The sequence below is a fragment of the Pygocentrus nattereri genome, chromosome 13 (genome assembly GCF_015220715.1).
Source record: "Pygocentrus nattereri isolate fPygNat1 chromosome 13, fPygNat1.pri, whole genome shotgun sequence".
Classification (NCBI taxonomy): domain Eukaryota; kingdom Metazoa; phylum Chordata; class Actinopteri; order Characiformes; family Serrasalmidae; genus Pygocentrus; species Pygocentrus nattereri.
In genome coordinates this window covers 14736093-14758884 of record NC_051223.1, presented here as the reverse complement: position 1 = coordinate 14758884, position 22792 = coordinate 14736093, and the positions used below count along the sequence as shown (strand labels likewise).

Genomic DNA, 22792 nt, shown 5'->3' with positions numbered 1-22792 from the left:
TGTTACTCTGGTGCATATGATGTATTTTTGGATTCACAGGACCTGCTCATCTCACAAACACTACAATTCCACCTCAGCAGGTCAGCTTTCAGGGAAAGAAGTTTGTGATCCCTTTTGTAATTATCTAAATTCCTGCATGAATGGCTTCTAAAATGTAATGTTCAGATAAGTAATAATAAAGTAAGTCAGTCTTATAAAAAAAACGCATTACTATGTCTTTGTTGAGCAAATTATTTAAACAATCAAGATTACAGTCAGGACTGAATTTAATTTTATGGCTTGAATGAGATCAAATCTTTTAGTAACCTTTCATGCAGTAATTCAGATAATCCCAACCCCTTTACAACTCTCTTGGACAAGAAACAAACAAAGGTTTCAGTCTTTTTAACTTAAATTGTTAGTTTCTTAATGTCGTTAAATGCCCTTGTAGCTGTCTGTACCTTACTATTTTCAGAGGGCTAGTTGTCCAGATGAAAGCTGACACAGGCACTGGAGTGGGGCTCAGTGAGGCTGAAAAGTGGTTTTGCAGTGCTGGGGGAGGCTTTTGCTCTGATGATAATCGGGTTGTGGCGAGCGGAGAGGTGTGATTGATGGCTGTGGAGAGCGAGGGGGACGCAGTAGTGGGAGATGGGCAGCCCATGACAGCAGCAGATGCACCGATATGTTGGAGCTGGACAGGGGCAGCAGGGACAGTGAAGGCTTTGTCCTGCAGCATGCTGCCCTGCACCTGGCGGAATTGGAGAGTGGACAAAGAGAAGACAGAAGAGGATGGACTTTAAGCCAGACCAAGGAGGATGAGAAGCACAGAATTGGGTTAAAGCGATGACTTGGCAAAATATGATGCTGTATGGTGTGCCATACTATTATGTATGAAAATGGATAGAGCTACAGACAAAATGACCTCTTTCACTACTGAGCCAAATGGTTCTCAGGGCTGTACCAAGCCATCCTGCTTGTAAGAGCAGTTACGTTTTCTTTTTCCATCTGTTGTATTACTAAATCAGAACCAGAAAATGCTACAAGGAAGCCAAACAAATGAGTGGCTAACTGCAAGTAGGTTAATAGCTACGCACACCACCCGCCACAAAATATGTTTGATGCCGTCTGTCAGCTCCAGCTCCAGTTTCTTGTGCTCTCATCTCCTTAAGCGGATGGTATCTGTTACTGAAACAGCCTGTACTGTGTTCTGTATCGACATAAATGGAGAACCAATCAGTGAAATAATTACGTCGTTACGTCATTCCGCTGAATGGCTCTGTGGCTCCGAGTACGGTTAGCTGACTCTACAGAAAAGAAACAGGCTGAGCACAGTTCTTTCCATGTCAAACCATGTCTGGGTGGAAAAGCCAGTAATACAATGTCAGACACCATAGGCATGTCTATTTAGGATTACTTAACAGTTTGTGCAGAAGTGGAAGGCACCTGTGTTGATGATTTAGGTCGGCAGCTATCACAATGCTAATGGGTGGCTCTAAGATTTCATTACACTTGACTCTAATGTGAAACTAAAGAAGAAAACATTAGACTCTAACCATGTCTTGGCTAATTGACAATTTGAATTAAGATAATCTATATTTTATTTTCACATAACTATTTCCTTAAAGGGTCCATATCATTGAAAAGCAAAACTTCCACAATATTATTTAAAAAAAAAAGAGAGAGTTTGTGGTGTGTAAACATTTTTAACATGGTGTTGGCATACTGTCCACTGCTCAGCTCATTTACACATCACCTATTCAGCCTACAGCAGTTTAATTTAACCCATTCATGTTGAAGTTATAAGGGGTGTTTAGGTCTGGGCTCTGGACTGGTTTTGAATGAGGCACAATACAGGACAGCCAGTCAGAATAGAGCTTATTTAAATATTTAACAGAAACAGCCATCTTAATTTTAAGGGTAAAAGACAGGTGGGAAAATGGTAGTGTTAGCATGATTTAAAACTCTCTTTGTTAATGTCATAAGTGGACCTCAGGGACATCAAAACATCAAATAAAAGAAAAATGTAGGATACAATGTAGCATAAGACATGTTAAAAGATCTTTATCTTCTTATGCTTTTATTTTTGTATCCTTTATTTTTTTTTCCTGGTTTGCTTCCCCAAAAGACTTGAAAGGATTTTTACTCAATTCTTTCTTGTTTCTCGGTTTCTTTAGGTTCTGCGGCAGCTGCAGCAGGGCCTGGCCAAATGCCACTCTGTGGCGTTTGAGAAGAGTGGAGCTGTGTCAGATGCTAAAATCACACCACACACTCTGAACTTTGTGAAGAAGCTGGTGAGCACATTTGGTGTGGGCTTGGAGAATGTTTCCAATGTCTCCACCATGTTCTCCAGCGCTGCTTCCGAATCTCTGGCCCGCCGAGCCCAGGCCACTGCTCAGGACCCTGTCTTCCAGAAGATGAAGGGGCAGTTCACCACAGGTCAGAACACGTGCACACACTTGCATTGTGTAGTTTTTGTGAAACTTTTGAAACAGTGAGTGTTCCTGTGGTCTTTAGTGTTCAACCAGCTTCTGAGTTTGACCGTTCTTCATTAATGAAATATTCTGGGCCTGTAGTGTAGTTGCAAATTCAGCTTTTTCAGAAGTCAGAAACAAACAAACAAAAAAAAAACAACTTCTAAAACTGGACTTTGGAGGTGCAGCAAAAAAAAATCCTGCAGATTTCTTTGGAAAACTAAAAGCAAGTCTTTGGAAAAAGATGATAATTGCAATAATGGTAAAGGCTGGACACATCATAAACTGAAAACAAAACCAGTTATATTCAGATTAGATTGCTGTGTGTTTTTCTGTTTTTTCCTGATGCTGAAAAGTGAATGACCATTTTGGCTGTAAATAAATAAAGGGTGCTCTCTGACATTTGCTCAGTACTGTATGGATGTTACCTGCTGTTGGTGTATTTAAGAGTCCTGCAGCCTTTTTTGTGGAACAACTTCAAAACACTAACTCACAAGCCCCTGTTTATATTGTTATGAACATGAACACCAAGGGATGCACAGCTAGGTAAAAAAGGGGAAAAAAGCACAATTGGAATATCAGTGTCCGTCTCCTCCCCCCTCCCCCAAAATCTACATGGAAATATAATCACACTTCAGCAAGCAGATGATGCAGACCATTTAATCACATTGATGTCACATATGTGGGAGAACCTGAGAGTTGTTTATAAATCTCCCTGAAGTGACTGATCCACATATGAACTCTTGTGCTGCATTAACCACTCGCTTCTACATCAGGTCTGGCTCAGGAGATAATTCAGGCTATGAACCATGTTATTAGATTTAATGGGTGAGGGAGGATGACTGGAGGATGGTGCATTTGGTGTGTGATGAGGTATTGTTGATTGTGCAGGGCTAGGACAGCTGGGTTCTTTCAATAAACTCATTAAATGTTTTACATGTAAACATTAGAGCAGTGTTTACCTGAAGATGTACCTAAATATTTTTGTTCATCTTTGTCACAGTTACGTCATAAATTCTGCCACTCTTGTTATGTAATGCTCCCATTTAGAAGAGTAGTTGGTGATACTACAGGTTTGTTCCCTGAACTCTTGGCTTTGATTATTTAGGCACTATGTAATTGCTGTTATAACTTTTTCTATTTTTTTTACGGTATTTTTATATTTATTTATTTGTTCAGTGAGATTTCGATATTCATCGCTGAACTAAGTAATAACCTCAAACGACCAGAAATGTGTGTGTAATAATTTGTCCCAAACTAAGCGCTGTGTTGTATAAACACAGTTATAAGTATAAATGTATAAATCCCATGACAACAATTTTTTACAGCATACTAAAACTTGTTAGCAAGCCAAAATAATAAAAACCACAACCAAAATTTTAAGTATCATAATGTCCAACATATAGAGAATTTGTGCCAAATTTAAAAAAGCAATCACTAGAGTGGAAAAACTTGATATGCAAGTGGCACATGGAAAACATGTTAAAAGGAAAACCAAAACTTCTGTTACATCGTTTTCATGTCTCCTGATGTCTCTACTGAAACACTGAATGAGGATTTGCATTGTAAAAACCAAATGAATTCAAGTCAGACTTGACTATAGTTCTTGACGTGGGTAAAAAAGAAAAATCTAGAAATATAATAAAGGCATGCCTACAGTGATTTTCCATGGTGCCATCTTTAAAACAATGTTAAATCAGTATTATGGATCTTCTAATTCTGGCACAATTTCCGTATACTGCTATTTAAATGCAGTCTTGTATTTGCATTGTATTTCATTGTCATGGTTCAATGAGGCAAATACAGTAATACAATGGAATAGATGTATTGCTTGTCATTTTGGTACATATTCTACTTGTCACCTATGGAACAGTAATGTCATGTGTGCATGTGTTTAGATTACCTTCACACTCTCTGTTGATCAGCTGATTTGGAGAGACTTGAAATATTTGGCAAAAACTTGATTGTTCCCTTGGTTTTTAATTCACAATGTATCAAACTTAATGCTGCATTCAGTTTTCTGTTACGCATGTCCTAAGGATGGGCATTTCAGTCAAATTTTTCACCCCATTATTGGAATAAGATGCAACAAATATGTACAGCTTGGCTCGTTAGCTGTGCTAGCCGCAGCCGTATTTGTTTCTAAATCATATTCAAGTTCAGGGGATTCATGTGAAGTAGTATACACATATCCTCAGGCATGCCATGGTACTTAAATGAGAGAGGTTAAAAAAAGCTAATTTGCATGGAATTGTTGATACTAATTTACTGTATGACGTTTTTACACTTTAGTGACTTATATTTATACCATGCTGTCTGTTTTTGCTTACCATCAGTTTTGGGTGGCTTTTTACAAGTCAGTGTGCAAAACTGTTGTTAATGTTTTAATGTGAAGTGGCTGTATTGGTCAGTAACACTGGACAAGTATAATCTAAATACATAGATTGGTCCAGTCTGGACTGTTACCATCATGATGCTTTGTAGTGTTCAAGTTAGTTAAATGATGAACACCCTCAGCCTCACTAAATGTCTGCCTCTCTCTCTGGGAGGGGACACTCGGCAGAGACTTTATTTTAAGTTGGTTTTGTACTCATTACGCAACACCTGGCTCCTGGACAGCACATGGAAAAGAATTTAGGCCTCACCTCATGAAGGCACAGCATTTCGATTCTAGAAGCCTTTTTTTTTTAAACTTCTGTCAGAAGTATTGACTCAATCAACAAAGAAATCGCTTGTCGCAGAGACTTGATCTTGTAAGACAACGGTGCTGTGACGGGAGCAAAGTTAGATTAATCTGTTTCAGAAATGATCATTAGTTGCAGCTGAATAAAAATCACAGCTGACCTCTCTGTGACTCAATTTGTATGAAATTCCTGATTTCCTAATCATTATAAAATCTGATTTTCAACATGATTAAAATTTTTTTTTATGCTATGGGGCAGAATTATTTTCAAAAATCATACTGAATTAACATGTATAACTAGGAGGAAGTGTGGAATATATATATATTAAACAATACAAGCAGCTTTTTGGGGATTTTTATGTTTGTAAATACCCAGGGAATTTTATATTAATATAATAGGAGTGCATACTGTAATATTATTATTATTATTATTATTATTATTATTATAGTTGTTTATATTGATTCTAAGATTCTAAAATTGTTAATGAAACTAACAGCCAAGTGGAGAACTATGATTCCCCTCAAAAGATACCACTCTAACAAGAGTTTACCAACTGTATGAATGAGAGCTAGAATATGAGGATGTGGCTTGTGAAAATGTTATAGCACATTTTGTACCATTTGTTTCCTCATATATTGAGCTCGGCAAATAAATGGGTGCACACGTGGGTATGTGGGCAAGTGCCCTGCGGGACTACAAGAGGAAGGCGGGTGTGAAGCAGATGTGTTGCCAGCTGTCTGTGTGCGGTGCGGTGGAGCCGATGGTCACTGTGCACGCCTGGCACTGCCCTGCTGCCGTGAGCCAGTTACAACACACAGGAAGCCAAGCAGGAAGCTTCAAATTCACCCTGCTTTCTCGCTCTCTCTCGCTCTCTCTCGCTCTTTTTTGCATGTGCTCTCTGTGACACTCGCTCTCCCCACTGCTTTGAGCTACGTTCTCTGTTCCTTAAGGGTGAGATGTAGACCAGAAAATATCAGTTTATGCACATCAGTACACACACACTCTCACTACACATCATTTGGCAGGCAGAAAGCCTTTAATCCAATCACAGAACAATTATTTGCATGGTTTATTGTTTTACAGATGGACAGACTAATGCCATGGCCTTATGTCTAATGCAGTTGAATTATTTTTATTGTCTATTCCTCTTGGGTATCTCACCCTTTATTTTTTCAGTCCAGTACGTTATATACAATAAAATATGCTAAAGCTGTTGGCAGTTGTCACTGCTTTCAAGAATGTAGACCCCCAGAAATAAAGTTGCATGCTAAAAGGGGTGTAAAAATATATTGGTGCATTGGTTGTTGAAGGCAATTCAGTTCCATCATTTTTGAAATGTTAATATAATATTCTACCATTTAATATAAGGTTAGCATGATGAAGTAGTGCTCATGTTTTGGCCAAAATAACAATATAGTCTACTCAAAGTTAAATTTTGTTGATTTTCTAAAGGAAAATAAGTACACATACTGTACAGAGAACACACTTCTCTTTATTTGCTAAATTTAACGTTGGGGGAAATGCACACAAAATGTGGCCTTTGCAAAAGTTAAGGCACATTTTACATTTTTCCCCAGTGCGTTAAACTTACTATATCAGCGTTCTTTTGAATGCAACCTGAGATAGACCTCCTCTGGTCTTGGACTACTTATTTGGTGCACACCACTTTAAGAAATCATAGTAGCAGAGCAGTCACAGCAAGCTGTTTTAATCAAACCAAGCCTGACAAGTGTGAACACTCTAATTCTGAAACTTACCAGAAAAATTGGTTGTTGTATAGTTTGAGGTTTGCTTTGAATTGAATGATAATCTAATCACTATCAGAGATTTCCATCCCTAGCATTGCATTTGAGGTTCAAGAGAGTGCTGGTGAAGTGGCTGCAGTGCTAAGCTTGAGTCTGATGTCCCGTCGGCTTGGCTGCATTCACTCAGCCCTTTTCACTGATGGAATTTAAAGCAGCAAAGTCCCCAGAGACCAGGGCAGCCAGAGAGACGCTGGGGGGATTTATAGTTCTCCGCCACCACCCCTATCTGCACAATATTAGGTGGAAAAAGCGTCCCCCTTTGGTGCTTCGGTGACCACAGGTCAGAGAGCAGAGAGTTTGTTTTCTGCAGCTCTGGGGAGCTCCAATTCCCTCTGGATATGAGGGCCATGCTCTGGAGCTGAAATAGAGCTATGCACTGCGTCTACACACACACGCCCCCCTAACTCACCAGCAGGCCTCTCGGGGGCAGCTTGTTTATCAGAAAACAACTTGCTATGCCCACACGAAGTGGATGAGTGCTGCTATCATAAAGGCTTCTTGTCTCAGCCAAAGGCCAATATGCTAGAAAATCTCAACACATGCGTTTGATATACAGATTTTCTGGTCTAATACAGTTTTTGATTCTAGGCTCAAAACTTGAGTTGGTTTCCTGTATTTTATTATCTTCATTATGCAGAGCTCAGGTAAAGTACTGTACAGATTGGTTTGGAAAAACTTCCGAGTTGCCTGCAGCATAATTTCTGTGTAATTTTTAAGCAAGTCAAAGCCATAGCATATTTAGCTTCTCTCCTAATTAGCCAAATTAGCACTCATATTGTTGGTACACCATATCCTCACTATAAAGGCAGCATTTTATCATGTTTTTTCCAGCAGTCACTGCCATTTTTTCTTCTGTATATCTGTCTGTATAGGGCTCTTTACTGTATATTTGGATTTTTTTAAATCTGTTTATTACATGTTAAACCTTAGAAAATCAATGTTAAAGTAACTATTATGGTTATGATCTACTTGAAGTGTCTCTCATCCTGTCCTAGAAGCACATCAAGTTGATCGCAGGGTGCATCTCAGTCTCCCATACTGTAATAATTTGTGTCCCAAATTAATCTGAGCTCTGTGTACAGTTAAGGGGCATCAAGAGAGGAGAAAGTGAGTAAGTGCATAAATCACAATAGCAGGCTAAAGAAGTATAAGCATTTGGCAAAAACGGCCATTTAAAAAGCTGTTATTTTTGACTGGCTAGTTAACACAGCTGGTTATAGAAACATAAGATTTGAGATGCTCATGTTTATTGTGGCTCAGGAATCTGACACAGTGATAAACTACTAGCCTTCAGTCTTTCTCTGGGTAGTGTCATCTGTTCAACCACCAAGTAAATCATGTTTTATTTTCTTGTTCTTCTGTCTAGTGGAATCAGTTGTTTTAAAGCATGACGTACTTTGTGATCATGCAATGTTTTATTGGCATTTTGATTTACTTTCTTAAAAGCTTGTTTATCAGTCAAGCTTGTTACGTTAATTTGGCATTAGCTTTCACTCCAAGTTTCTCCAACTTCAACAGAAAGAGAATGTAGGAGGACACAGTTTTACTAAGTTGTGTGAGTCGAATGAATTCTGATTGGTGAGGATTCTGTGTATAGGAGTTTTCAAATAATAACTTATTCAGTGCTTGCTGAACACTTCAGATAAAAAAAAAAACCCAGTTCTCCAATTACATGCATAACATAGGCCACTCAACTCCAAACCCCCCTCCCCCATTCCTACCTCTCAATCATATTCTGCATAGGATACACCCAGTTGTATAGTGTTATTCACAGACAGTGTTTCCCACAAAATATAGCAAATTAGAGATCGTGAAAAGAACGTGAGGGGTATATTTGCATTTTCTTTTTTTTGTTCACTGTGTGGAACATTTGTTTTCCATTGTTCTTACCTGTGTCAAAATCATTGCACCATTATTCTCTACCATTGACTAATCAGACTCGACAGCTCTGTTATTTTATAGTTAATTTCATACTTCTCTCTGTACTTCAAGTAACTAAACAGTGGAGATGTCAGTCATAGCTGTAGCTGTAGAAAACGGCACAGATTACAAGCTGTGTCTGATTCCAGAAGACACCTTCTAATTCAGTGCGTGTTCAAATGGGAGGTGGCTGATTTGCTTATGGCAAAACGTCACACACAATAACTGACATTACAAGTGTCATCATGGCAGTGAGAGTTCTTTAAATGGCCCATCAGTATGCATGGCAGGCTCAGCTCACTGGCTTTAGTCAGAGGTTGATTGACAGCTCAGCACAGCAGGCTTTTGGATTATAGCTGCATCTACCAAATATTTAAAGACATGGAAATTGGGTGAGCAGGTTTTCAGGGGTGTGAGAATTGTCACATCTTTGGTGAGATGTTGACAGTCTGGGGGCTTCCTACAAAAACCTCCAGCTGAAATTTAATGGCAAGCCCTTTCACTGACAGTGTTTCATGCTTCTATTGGAGGGGCACAACAGAATTATGAAAGTGGAGCAGGTTTTAGCCTATTTGATAAAGTTGTGCCCCGAGGTTGTCTCTAAAATTGGGAATGTGGCGTGTGTTCAGCTGGCACCTTCCATGCCTTACTCCTCAGCTTAATGCACAATGTCATTTAGAAGTTGAATTGAGCATTTAATCCTTTTTCTCCCCTTGTGGTGCCCCCCCGATGTTATCTGCATCCTCACATCACAAGAGGAACCTGTGAGGAAGTACAACACAGCACTTCTATTTCCTGATCCATAGATAATGTCTGTCTGTCTGTCTCTCTCTCTCTCTCTCTCTCTCTCTCTCTCTCTCTCTCTCTCTCTCTCTCTCTCTCTCTCTCTCTCTCTCTCTCTCTCTCTCTCTCATTCATTCCTCACATCCTTCTTCACACCTGTCCCATGTTTCTCCCTGCTTTCTCTACTACCTGTCTCTCTCTTCCTCTACCTCCTTTGCAATCTTTTCTGAACTTCCGATCTTTCCTCCTCTCCTTTACTCTTCTTACTATCCCTATCTGTCTTTCTTCTGGCACAGATTTTGACTTCAGTGTTCCTGGCTCGATGAAACTGCACAATCTCATTTCCAAACTGAAGAAATGGATCAAGATCCTGGAAGCCAAGACCAAGCAACTGCCGAAGTTCTTCCTGATTGAGGAGAAGTGCCGTTTCCTTAGCAACTTCTCAGCCCAGACAGCTGAGGTGGAGATCCCAGGAGAATTCCTCATGCCCAAGCCCACACATTATTACATCAAGATTGCCAGGTGAACAAAGATTGGACACATTCTCCCCACATGTAGAGGCACACATAATAAACATATCATGTATGTACTGGAAGATATTTTGATTTATTTTTTAAACACTTTAGTTCCCAAAGTGTTTCCTGGCATGGTGTTGTTTCAGGAAAAAGCTATATTTAATATAAAAGCTTTATATATTGTGGAGATTCTTTAAGCTTTCAAAAGGTTCTTTCACAAGGCTGTCTGCTGTAATACTCTTTAGAGAAACAAAAACACCATTTTGTACATCCTGCTTTAGTAGTGGTTTCCCAACTGTGTATATATAATGCCTGGTGCAGTAATTAACCTTTTCAGTGCTGCTCTGCTTCTCAGGTTTATGCCCAGGGTTGAGATCGTCCAGAAGCACAACACAGCTGCCCGCCGCCTCTACATACGTGGCCACAACGGGAAGATCTACCCATACCTGGTGATGAACGATGCCTGTCTAACAGAATCGCGCAGAGAGGAGCGTGTGCTGCAGCTCCTGCGCCTCCTCAACCCCTGCCTAGAGAAAAGAAAGGAGACCACCAAGAGACATCTCTTCTTCACAGGTACAACCACCCACTTCTCAGGCTGTGCTATTTTACAAAGGACATAATCATGTAGCTGGACTACATAATGATGTAAAGAACATTATAGATTTCTGGCCCAGGTCGCTGGTCCACAGGTACACGCATGTGGGCGTAGTGTCTGCAAAATAATGCTGTCATGCCTGTGGAAATCTGGTCAAAAATGTGTTTAGTAATTTTTATTAACTTGGGTTTCTATAATAATAAATGCAAATATTAAATTAAATTATGGAATCCAGATCATTAATTTGCCATGGTGAGCTAACATATCCAGCTATGTACATATTTGGGAATCTCAAGGCTGGAGTTTTAGCATTAGTTGGAAAATTGTCAAAAAATAGCTTTATAGTGGCCCTAACCAATAGATGTTATTAAGCAGAAGCAATGACATTGGCCCTGCCAGTGGAGAAGGTGTAATTTGCACTGTAACTTTTTTTCCCTCTGTAAAGGCCTAGACCCCCTTCTTAGGTCTACATATGTTTAGTGATTGTGTCTTGAATTAGCTTGTAAATATTCATCATGGCTGAATGCTAAAAACATTCAAAATAGGATATGAGATGAAGCTAATAGATTATAAACTATTAATGGCATAAAAAGCCTTCTCCCCTTCTGTTGAGTTTGTGCCCATTGTAAAACTGTTATATGGGCTACGCTCTCTTTTTAATTTAAAAAAAAAATTTTAATGGGGTGGGGACTTTGGTCAGGTGAAGCATTCATGCTCGGTTAGACTCTGTGGTCAGCAGCTTGGCTAAACGAAAGTAAATATCAGTCAGATAACATCACAAGAAGGGGCATATTTAAGAACTGTTTATTTTTTTAAACCTGGCCTGGAATAAGTTTCACCTCACTTTCCCAGAATAAATTCAACGTACAAAATGCTGGCATTTGAAGCCAGCTACATTTGGTGCTTGGTCCCCTCTATTCAGAGTACAGCTAAGTGGCTAAACATGGCCATTTGCTCTCATACAGGCTGGCAGAATGGAGGAGTTAGGAGAGAAACAATATTGCAGTGAATGTGGTCTGGTTTTCAGCACTGTTCACTGGGAAAATTGTTAGAGTAATGTCGAACAGGGCCATGATAGCGCACCTTCTCTCTGCTATAGGGAGCAGAATGAATGAGAAAGAAAAGGCTTCAGCACACAAAATTGTCTCACTCATTGAGGTCAGAGATCTAAGGCAATTTCTCTTTGTGTCTTTTGCACTAAGGCTGTCACGATTACTCATTAAGCTCAGTTATCAATAATGGATTTGTTTTTTCATTTATTCTTACTTTATATTCATATAGTTAGTTATTATTAAGGGAAGTCAGTTTTTGTCATTTGGCCTGTTTATTCAATTAATTATGAGTATAATTTTTAGATTCTGTATTTACTGATGTAATCGATAGTCATAGCCTTACTTGGAACAAAAGCAAGCTGTGCGCAAAAAATATTTAAGAGCTCTTTTACAAGTCTTCATTTGTCTTTGTGTGAGCTTCCTCCATTACTTAATGCTAACAATTTCCATCCTCTTATAAACCAGTGGTATAATCCTGCGGCACATTAGTAGTTTCCTGTGAGCTGTGTGAGGTGTTTGTGGGCGTTCTCCTGAGAGCACTCCTCTTGCAGGTGTTTTCTCACTGGCGCTCTTGGCTGTGGATTGCTTTTGTTTAAAAATGATATGACTGGGGAATTGTGTGGTCTCAGTTCACTCTCTGTGTAAATGGAACGATTGTATCGACAGTGGCGCATCTGTGGAAAATGTTTAGAGGATGTTTAATGGATGAGCTTAAGTTTCAGCCATATTGCGCTGCGTTGAGGACTTCACACTGTATGGTTTGAAGTATGTTGCAATGCTAATGTATTGTGCCAGTTCTTTATGATGCAATTCAATTTTATACTTGTAGCTGAGCTTCATATTATCCATCCTTAAGGGAAGCATCTTAGGGATGATATCTACTAAGCATGTCTTTGTCTGGCTCCATTAAGTGTGATTGCATCGTGACGTGTTGTTGTGCCTGCAGTCCCCAGGGTGGTGGCCGTGTCTCCTCAGATGCGACTGGTGGAGGATAACCCCTCGTCTCTCTCTCTGGTGGAGATCTATAAACAGCGCTGTGCTAAGAAGGGCATTGAGCATGACAACCCAATCTCCCGCTACTACGACAGGCTTGCCACAGTGCAGGCCAGAGGAACGCAAGCCAGTCATCAGGTAAACCAGATCTCTTGTGACACATCAAGTAGCTGCTCAAACTACAGTAGCCACAACACCTAACTGCTAGAAGGTTAATACCCATATCGGCGAAGTTCTCAGGATCAGTTCAGTACCACAACTAAAACAGAAATCTTTTTCTAAATTTTATTAGTCTTATTAAAACGGCTAAAATCACTTCTTTTCACCATTAATTGAAGCATCCGGTCTCTCCTTTTGTTTAAGGTGCTAATGAACAGTACTAAGCCCTTGACTTTCTGATGTGTGCACAGGTGTTGCGGGACATTCTGAAAGAGGTGCAAGGGAACATGGTTCCACGCAGCATGCTGAAAGAGTGGGCCCTGCACACTTTCCCCAACGCCACTGATTACTGGACCTTCCGCAAGATGTTCACCATCCAGCTGGCCCTCATAGGCCTGGCTGAGTTCATGCTGCACCTCAACCGCCTCAACCCAGAGATGCTACAGATTGCTCAGGTAAAGACCACTGACTTTTTTTTTTTTTTTTTTTTTTTTTTACTAGAAGTTATTGCAGTTTTATCAAGGAAGTATTTTGTTGTTTTGATCTGTGTGTGTGATCCAGGAATTGGGATCAGGGCAGAATCAAGTACTTTGTTTTACTCTATTGAAACCACTGTCTTAGAGATGCGAAAACAAATATTATCACATTATCAGAAGTGAGGCACATTTTCAGAAGTTAATGAAACTTCTGCAGTGCAGATTTTTTGAAGTCGAAAATCTAATCTTTTCTGGAGTCCCAGCATAAGTATGACCAAAACGCTCTGCTTTACTGGTGACTGTGCCTTACACAGCTTAAAACCAGTGTTCAACTGTGCTTTCAATACCAAGAGAAAGGAGCAGGCTGCTGCGTGCATGTCAGAGAAATACAAAATAACTGACCAGTATTAAACAGTCTATGAAGTGGACAATTTAAAATGTATGACAAAAGAAGTACGTCAGCCTTATTATGCGCAAACTAAAGTCATTTTATTCTAGTTCCAATTAGCAGAGTAGCATATGTTAGGTAAATTCAGATGCTGTATTCACTACAAAAACACAAAGATTGGATCGGATTTGTATCGGCGTATACTTTAAGGTACTTGGATCAGATCGGAGGGTGAATTTTTTGCAGGTTGCTGATGGTCTTGCTCCAGTGTAGACACAGCCCCTTTAACGTTTGAAAGTACTGCACCACTGAAGGTCTTCTTTGAAGGCTAACTGTTCTGGACACAGTCAGATTCGATTGACGTTAGTGATCCATCTCAGACGTGTGAATCCAATAAGGCAGTGGTCTCATATGCCCCGCTGGATCATCACCCAGCAGATGAAGAACAGATACTCTCCCATGGCTTTGAGCATATATTACACAGCAGCGGCGCGCTGCTCTGATGTGAGGAGCGTTTTAGATGGCCTGATTATACGGTCACTCTCCAGCTGTCAGATTTGATTCAATTAAAAAGCCTGAGTGTAGGTGATTGTCCCTGCATCATTACAGCAGTTTCACACAGGGGCCTGTTGGACTCGATGCTGGAGCAGGGAGTGCATTTGAAAGTCTTTATTAGAAATGATTGTCAAACAGAAGCGCCATCCTCTGATCCTAATCTGCGTTTTTGGTGACAGTCGGAGGAGCAGGCAGCTAAGGCGGCAGTGTTAAGTCCCCTCACTGCGTGTTCCACTCTACAGATCTCATTAGGCATAGAGAGATTACAGAAGCAGGCAGAGACAACAAGGTGTGCGCGTGTGTGAGTGTGCGTGTGTGTGTGTATGTATGTATGTATGTATGTATGTATGTATATATATATATATAAATATGTGTGTATGTATGTATGTGTGTGTGTGTGTGTGTATATATATATATATATATATATATATATATATATATATATATATACACACGTACGTGTGTGTGTATATGTACAACCCCAATTCCAATGAAGTTGGGACGTTGTGTAAAACATAAATAAAAACAGAATACGATGATTTGCAAATCCTTTTCAATCTATATTCAATTGAATACACTACAAAGACAAGATATTTAATGTTCAAACGGATAAACTTATTGTTTTGTTTTTTTTTTGTTTTTTTTTTCTCAAATATTCACTCATTTTGAATTTGACGCCTGCAACATGTTCCAAAGAAGTTGGGACAGGGGCATGTTTACCACTGTGTTACATCACCTTTCCTTTTAACAGTCAATAAGCATTTGGGAACTGAGGACACTAATAATTGAAGCTTTGTAGGTGGAATTCTTTCCCATTCTCAGTAGTATTTTCTCAGTCGTATTTTGCGCTTCATAATGTGCCACACTTTCTTTCAATGGGAGACAGGTCTGGACTGCCGGCAGGCCAGTCTAGTACTCGCACTCTTTTACTACGAAGCCACGCTGTTGTAACACGTGCAGAATGTGGCTTGGCATTGTCTTGCTGAAATAAGCAGGGACGTCCCTAAAAAAGACGCTTAGATGGCAGCATATGTTGCTCCAAAACCTGTAAGTACCTTTCAGCATTAATGGTGCCTTCATAGATGTGCAAGTTACCCACGCCATGGGCACTAACACACCCCCATACCATCAGACATGCTGGCTTTTCAACTTTGCACAGATAACAATCGAGACAGTCCTTTTCCTCTTTGGCCCGGAGGACACGACGTCCATGATTTCCAAAAACAATCTGAAATGTGGACTCTTAAGACCACAGGACACTTTTCCACTTTGTGTCAGTCCATCTCAGATGAGCTCGGCCCCAGAGAAGCTGGCGGCGTTTCTGGGTGGTGTTGATATTTGGCTTTCACTTGGCATGGCAGAGTTTTAACTTGCACTTGTAGATGGAGCGACGAACTGTGTTCACTGACAATGGTTTTCTGAAGTGCTCCTGAGCCCATGTGGTAATATCCGTTACAGAATGATGTCGGTTTTTAATGCAGTACCGCCTGAGGGATCGAAGGTCACGGGCATTCAATGTTGTTTTTTTGTCTTGCTGCTTACTTGCAGAGATTTCTCCAGCTTCTCTGAATCTTTTGATGATATTATGACTGTAGATGATGAAATCCCTAAATTCCTTGCAATTGCATGTTAAGAAACGTTGTTCTTAAACTGTTGGACTATTTGCTCACGCAGTTGTTCACAAAGTGGTGAACCTCGCCAGAGAGAGAGAGAGAGTTCCTTGACAGCGTCACAGCCACCACAGAGACTTGTTAATATCATCAATTACATCATGAGCACAACTTAATGAAGCACTGATTGGTCAAACCGGGAGTTGCTTCTTAAGTACATATAATACTGGGCTTCCTCGAGGAGAGTTTTGAAAATGGTTGAACAAACACACCTCATCCATCCACTCATCCATTGATAAATATATATATAAATCTAGAAATTAATATAATAATCTATACATTTTGTTTATTCAAATCTTATATAAATCTTTGTTTATTCAAATCTTAATAAACACATCCTACACAAAAAATAATACATTTACATTTACGGCATTTGGCTAACACTCTTATCTAGAGCAACTTACAATTTGATTATTTTTACACCGGTAGGCGGAGGCAGTGTTAGGAGTCTTACCCAAGGACTCTTATTGGTATAGTGTAGGGTCTTTGCCAAGGTGGCGATTGAACCCCAATCTACAGCGTAGAAGGCAGAGATGTTACCCACTACACTAACCAACCGCTCACATACACACGCACACTCACACACACACAGTGGTGCTTGAAAGTTTGTGAACCCTTTAGAATTTTCTATATTTCTGCATAAATATGACCTAAAACATTATCAGATTTTCACACAATTCCTAAAAGTAGATAAAGAGAACCCAGTTAAATAAATGACACAAAAATATTATACTTGGTCATTTGTTTATTGAGGAAAATGATCCAGTAGTACATATTAGTGAGCGGCAAAAGTATGTGAACCTTTGCTTTCAGTATCTGGTGTGACCTCCCAGTGCAGCAATAACTGCAACTAAATGTTTCCGGTAACTGTTGATCAGTTCTGCACAACAGCTTGGAGGAATTTGTCATTTTTTCTGTACAGAACAGCTTCAACTTGTTGATGTTGGTGGGTTTGTTCACATTAACTGCTTGCTTCAGGTCCTTCTACAACATTTTGATGGGATTAACGTCAGGACTTTGACTTGACCCTTACAAAACATTAACTTCATTCTTCTTTAACCATTCTTTGGTAGAACGACTTGTGTGCTTAGGGTCGTTGTCTTGCTGCATGACCTGCTTTCTCTTGAGATTCGGTTCACAGACAGATGTCCTGACGTTTTCCTTTAGAATTCTCTGATATAATTCAGAATTCATTGTTCCATCAATGATGGCAAGCCGTCCTGCCCCAGATGCAGCAAAACAGGCCCAAACCATGATACTACCACCACCATGTTTCATAGATGGAATAAGGTTCTAATTCCAGGAATGCAGTGTTTTCCTTTATGCAAACATAGAACTTTCTGGTTTAAATGAAAAGTGTTATTTTAGTCTCATCCATCCAGAAAACATACTTTCAGTAGCCTACTGGCTTGTCCATGTGATCTTTACAAACTGCAGTTGAGCAGTAATGTTCTTTTTGGAGAGCAGTGGCTTTCTCCTTGCAACCCTGCCATGCACATCATTGTTGTTCAATGTTCTCCTGATGGTGGCCTCATGAAAATTTAACATTAGCCAATGTGAGAGAGGCCTTCAGTTGCTTAGAAGTTACCCCGGGGCTCTTTTGTGACCCTTGCCGACTATTACACGCCTTGCTCTTGGAGTGATCTTTGTTGGTCGACCACTCCTGGGGAGGGAAACAGTGGTCTTGAATTTCCTCCATTTGTACACAGTCTGTCTGACTGTGGATTGGTGGAGTCCAAACTCTTTAGAGGTGGTTTTGTAACCTTTTCCAGCCTGATGAGCATCAACAACTCTTTTTCTGAGGTAAATAAAACAGGGTGCCCACTCACACCTGATTGTCATCCCATTGATTGAAAACAACTGACTCTAATTTCACCTTCAAATTAACTGCTAATCCTACAGGTTCACAGACTTTTGCCACTCACAAATATGTAATATTGGATCATTTTCCTCAATAAACAAATGACAAAGTGTGTGTGTATAATTTTTTTTTTGTCATTTGTTTAACTGGGTTTTCTTTATCTACTTTTAGGACTTGTGTGATGTTTTAGGTCATATTTATGCATATATATATATATATATATATATATATATATATATATATATATATATATATTTCAGATTTATGTGTGTGTACATATAATCTGTCCTAGCGAGTCTAATTTGGGGGCAAAATCGAAATAAAAAAAGTTTTCCTTCTCCTGTAAAGCTGGTTTGTTGATTTTCTAGGTGAAAATAAGTTAACACATCATGTACAGAGAACACACTTCTGCACAGTTTAATGCACAATTATTACTTTTCTCTGAATTGAACAATAATGAAGCATAATAGTGCTTGTGCAAAATTTCTCAGCAAATACATAGAAAACTACAATTTCCAGAATTTGCAGAACACTGATTTGGTTCCTAGTTGAGAACAAGTTAACTTATTTTTTCGATTGGTTTTTAAAGTTAATTTTCACTTGACATGATGATTTTTATTAATTATTTTTTTATGCAATATTAGTGGTTGTATATGATTTGGTATCATTCACAACTAGTCACTCATCAATTATCATCAGCACAGAACTGATCAGTGCTTATAATAATAATAATTAATAATAATAATAAATTACATTTATATAGCACCTTTCACAAACCCAAGGTCGCTTCACATAGCATGTACAGGGATAAAAAAAAAAAGTTCTTCCTTGGTGCTTTTGGTTATGTCTTCAGCGTGACTGAAACAAGCTACACATGTTAAAGGCTCCTCCAGTGATGATTCAGACAGGCCTGGGAGCTTGGTCCCTCGTGGCCTGCTCCCTCCATACGAGCCCTGCGACTGCAGGCAGAATTGGATCCGAGGCAGAAAAGCATTCATCCATTTTGCTGTTCTCAAATAAGTGTCTTATCTCTGAAGCGCTCCACCAGGACTGCCCTAAACACGTAATCATTGCTTTATAGCTCCCACCATGACGCATGTGGTCCATGTGTAGAGCACCATGAGCAGAATGGAGGATTGAAGTCTGTACCTGCAGTGATGGGTTGAGACAACCTTTAGTGGCTTTTAGAGCAATGCATCTTTTATATTTTCTGTGGTTGGATGTCAAAGGCAGTATTTTTGAGAGTGTAGCTGTATAGATTATCTGATGGCTGACCAGTTCCCTGTTAGGTTATTCTTGGTGGGTTTTGACAATCACATTTATTAACTGTGGCAAAAAGCGCTGGCTGTTCTACAGATACTGAAGCTGTACTTAAAAGATCCTGATGTGTAATCGGACCCTGATTTTAAAAGGCCAGCATTTAGGTTTCTTAAATTATCAGTAATCAGTTTCAGTGAACATTCCACCAGTAAAACACATTTCTAAGTGATTTGTTTCATATTCAGCAAACTGATGTTGTATTGCTACAGAAGTAAGGAGAATCACTATTTTCTGAGAATTTTAATGGTCTCTTTTCAGAAATTGCCTGAATTAGCTGAAGTGGTAAATTGAACATTGTTAAATTAACAAAAACATGCAAATAAATCCAAATCATACCTCTGCACAAATATGATATAACTCAAAAATGTTAATGTCAAGGGAACTGATGAAAAATGAGATGATTCACCCCTAATTTTTGAATTATTTAAGACTTCTTCCTGCTATCTATTTAAGAAATGTGTTTTAAACTGAGCGCTCACAGCAAAGAGGGCCAGGGTTCGAGTCCCCAGCCAGTTGATCAGGGTCCTTTCTGTGTGGAGTTTGCACGTTCTCCCTGTGTCTGCGTGGGTTTCCTCCGGGTTTCCTCCCACAGTCCAAAGACATGCAGTCAGGCCATTTGGACATGCTAAATTAATCCTAGGTGTGTCCGTGTGTGTTCTGAACTGGCAACAATTCACAAGTGACTACTGACGGTCTCATCAGTCAGTAAAGCACTGTTCAGAGTCTGTTTTTTATTTTTTTTTTGTCTCATTTAAATTACATTGGCCAGCTTTTTAATTAAATTTTGCTCATACTGGTCAAGCTCTACAGCATATCATTGCTGTCAGGGCAAAGTCTTATGTCTATTTTTCTTTTTTTAATAATTTGAAAGAACCAGCTGTTTTTTTTATACTACATTAACAATTTATGATGAATGGACCAATTGAAATATTCTAAAGGTACTTGGAAAAAAATCTAGGTCCATTACCTCCCATTCAAAGTTAAGAAGGTTTTTCTGCTTCTCCTGTAAAAGTTACCTTTTTGAACAGGTTGTGTCCCAACATTTCCAGTGGGCTGAGCGTTTTATGTCTCTTTCAGGACACCGGGAAGCTCAATGTTTCCTATTTCCGCTTTGACATCAATGATGCCACTGGTGATCTGGATGCTAACAGGCCTGTGCCCTTCCGCTTGACCCCCAACATCTCGGAGTTCCTGACCACCATTGGGGTTTCCGGCCCTCTCACTGCTTCCATGATCGCTGTTGCCCGCTGCTTTGCCCAGCCCAATTTTAAGGTGGCTCTCAGTTGAATATTTATTTATATGTTGAATAAAGAAAATAATATTTTGAGCTTATGTAGTTTGTGTTGCATTTATATAGAACTATAGCTTTTTGATTCATAAATGTTGTTAGTGGATACAGTGCTTTTCCATCACTTCATTCATTTTTATTTGACTGATTAATCCAATGATTTACCAAAACAAACAGCCCCTCCACCCAAATAAATGTTTTTTTTATCATAACTTGCAACATTTTTCAGTGTTGTTCATCAACAGCTGTGCTCATCACACTGGATACATTGATTTTAAATCTACTTTAGAGTGTTAAAACCTTTGAATTGTGTTTTAGCTCTTGTGTCTGGTCCACCATCAAACCAATATGTCCATTCCTTCAGGTGGATGGTATTCTGAAGGCCGTGCTGCGAGACGAGATCATCGCCTGGCACAAGAAGACTCAGGAGGACACATCCATGCCTCTGTCCCCCGCTGGACAGCCAGAGAACATGGACAGTCAGCAGCTGGTCTCGCTGGTCCAGAAGGCCGTGACTGCCATCATGACCCGCCTGCACAACCTGGCACAGTTTGAGGGCGGTGAGAGCAAGGTCAACACACTGGTGGCAGCCGCCAACAGTCTGGACAACCTCTGCCGCATGGACCCAGCCTGGCATCCTTGGCTATAGGCCTTCAGGATGCTGGAAAAGGCATTACAAGCTACGCAGACGTCTCTATTGGAGATAGAAGGCTTCACTGTGAAGAAGTTTGGTTGAACGTCAGGGTTAACTACTTATCTAAATCGCACAGCTGGTAAAACACTCTGGTTTTACGTAACATGTAGAGGTTTGCTGGAGAATATGATGATGTGTTGAGCTATAAATGGGAAAAAAGATGCATTATTGTGATTTGTGTTATTCTTGTCATTAGAGAGCTTCCGGGTCAGAGATTCCCGCTTCAGTTGAAAGCAGCATTGTGCTCAGATAAAGCCTATTGTTCACCTGATGTGCTCAGCGTTGTGCTTTTGTTGGTGTACCTATGGTTTTTGGTGTAAAGTTACAGGCAAACAAAACTGCCTGAAAAGAAAGTGCTCAAATTCTGCTGTTGTTTTGTGTTTTTTCAGCCAGGCACAGTGTTGGAATTATCCCAGCAGGTTTTATGCAATGTGCTGTGATGTTACCTCCCCCACTCTACCATTTCTCACTCTCTGTGTAAAAGATTTTGATTTCGCCAGCCAGCAGTCACGTTAAGCAATGTTCAGCCTCATATTTCTTAGGTTGTCACTTAAGTTATAAATAGGTAGGCATTTTTTTGTATCTTTTAGTACATCGTGTGAATAATGGCATTGTCTCAGCCTGTTTCCACCACTGTATTGTGTAACTTGCTAGTTTATTGTAATCCTACTGTGATTAGTTTGGCGGCTACTCCCTTCGTCTGCACTGCTGTCAGACCCCAAATTGTTACTCTGTCCTGTCTGCTTTTTGGCAGACAGCTGTCAGACTTGGAATTTACTCACTGTTCTATTAAGGCAAAGCACATTTACCTGTTACCATTAAGAAATAAGCAATAGTCTGAAGGCTGAGTTTTCACATCACAATATGTCTTTCAATGTACCAGCCATACCAGCTTTACTGAAAACTGTCTAGTCATCTTTCGCTACCTTTGAGTTACCAAACTCTGCCTTTTTGGGACAGTGCCCTGTTGACTTGTTTCTATATCACTGATATGCCTAGACTCATTTTTGTACATGATCCCTGCCTTTTTGTAATGGTACAAAACATTGTGCCAATCCAAGGATTGTTACTGTGCAGTGTAAATATGCATTTTGTTGTAATAAAATGCTCTTTTTAGAAAATGAGTCATTCAGGAATGAGCTTCTGAGAATTCTTTGCCTCTGTATAACTCTACAAGGGCTTTGGTCATCGGTTATTTTAGTACTCGAGTGATCTACTGATTAATTTAGCTTAATTATCTGATCATTTTTCAACAAGCCAAACAATAAAATATGGACTTAACTGAAGAATGATGAGCCATCTAGAGCCTTTCAAAGATTACAGAAAGATAAACAACGGGGCCTTCAAAAAGTCTTCAATAAAAAAATAACAAAGTGTCAAAACCGTTTGCGTGCTGAAAGTGATTTACAAGCCAGCTTCCTGCTTTGTATCTAAAAACTGTTGTGGAGTCCCTCAGATTCTTTCTGCAAGAGAGACAATTAAATTGAGGATTTTAAATATGCATTTTTTTGTGCAAATTGTCAACTAATCATTAGTGATATACACTACTATTCAATTCATACAAGTTTTATTTTCTTTACACAG

The 22792-nt window shown here is 39.6% G+C and overlaps 1 protein-coding gene across 1 annotated transcript in view; it reads left to right on the top strand.

Annotated features, from left to right (window-relative positions):
- LOC108432011 (transformation/transcription domain-associated protein) overlaps window positions 1–22344 on the top strand; it is a 112713-nt gene extending 90369 nt beyond the window's left edge. Inside the window, 7 exon segments of the mRNA XM_017705546.2 lie at window positions 2154–2415; window positions 9939–10164; window positions 10513–10730; window positions 12751–12935; window positions 13208–13411; window positions 20304–20498; window positions 20879–22344. Of these exon segments, the coding sequence (XP_017561035.2) occupies window positions 2154–2415; window positions 9939–10164; window positions 10513–10730; window positions 12751–12935; window positions 13208–13411; window positions 20304–20498; window positions 20879–21163 (1575 nt within the window). The 3' untranslated portion in view covers window positions 21164–22344.
- Window positions 22345–22792: the final 448 nt, after the last annotated feature.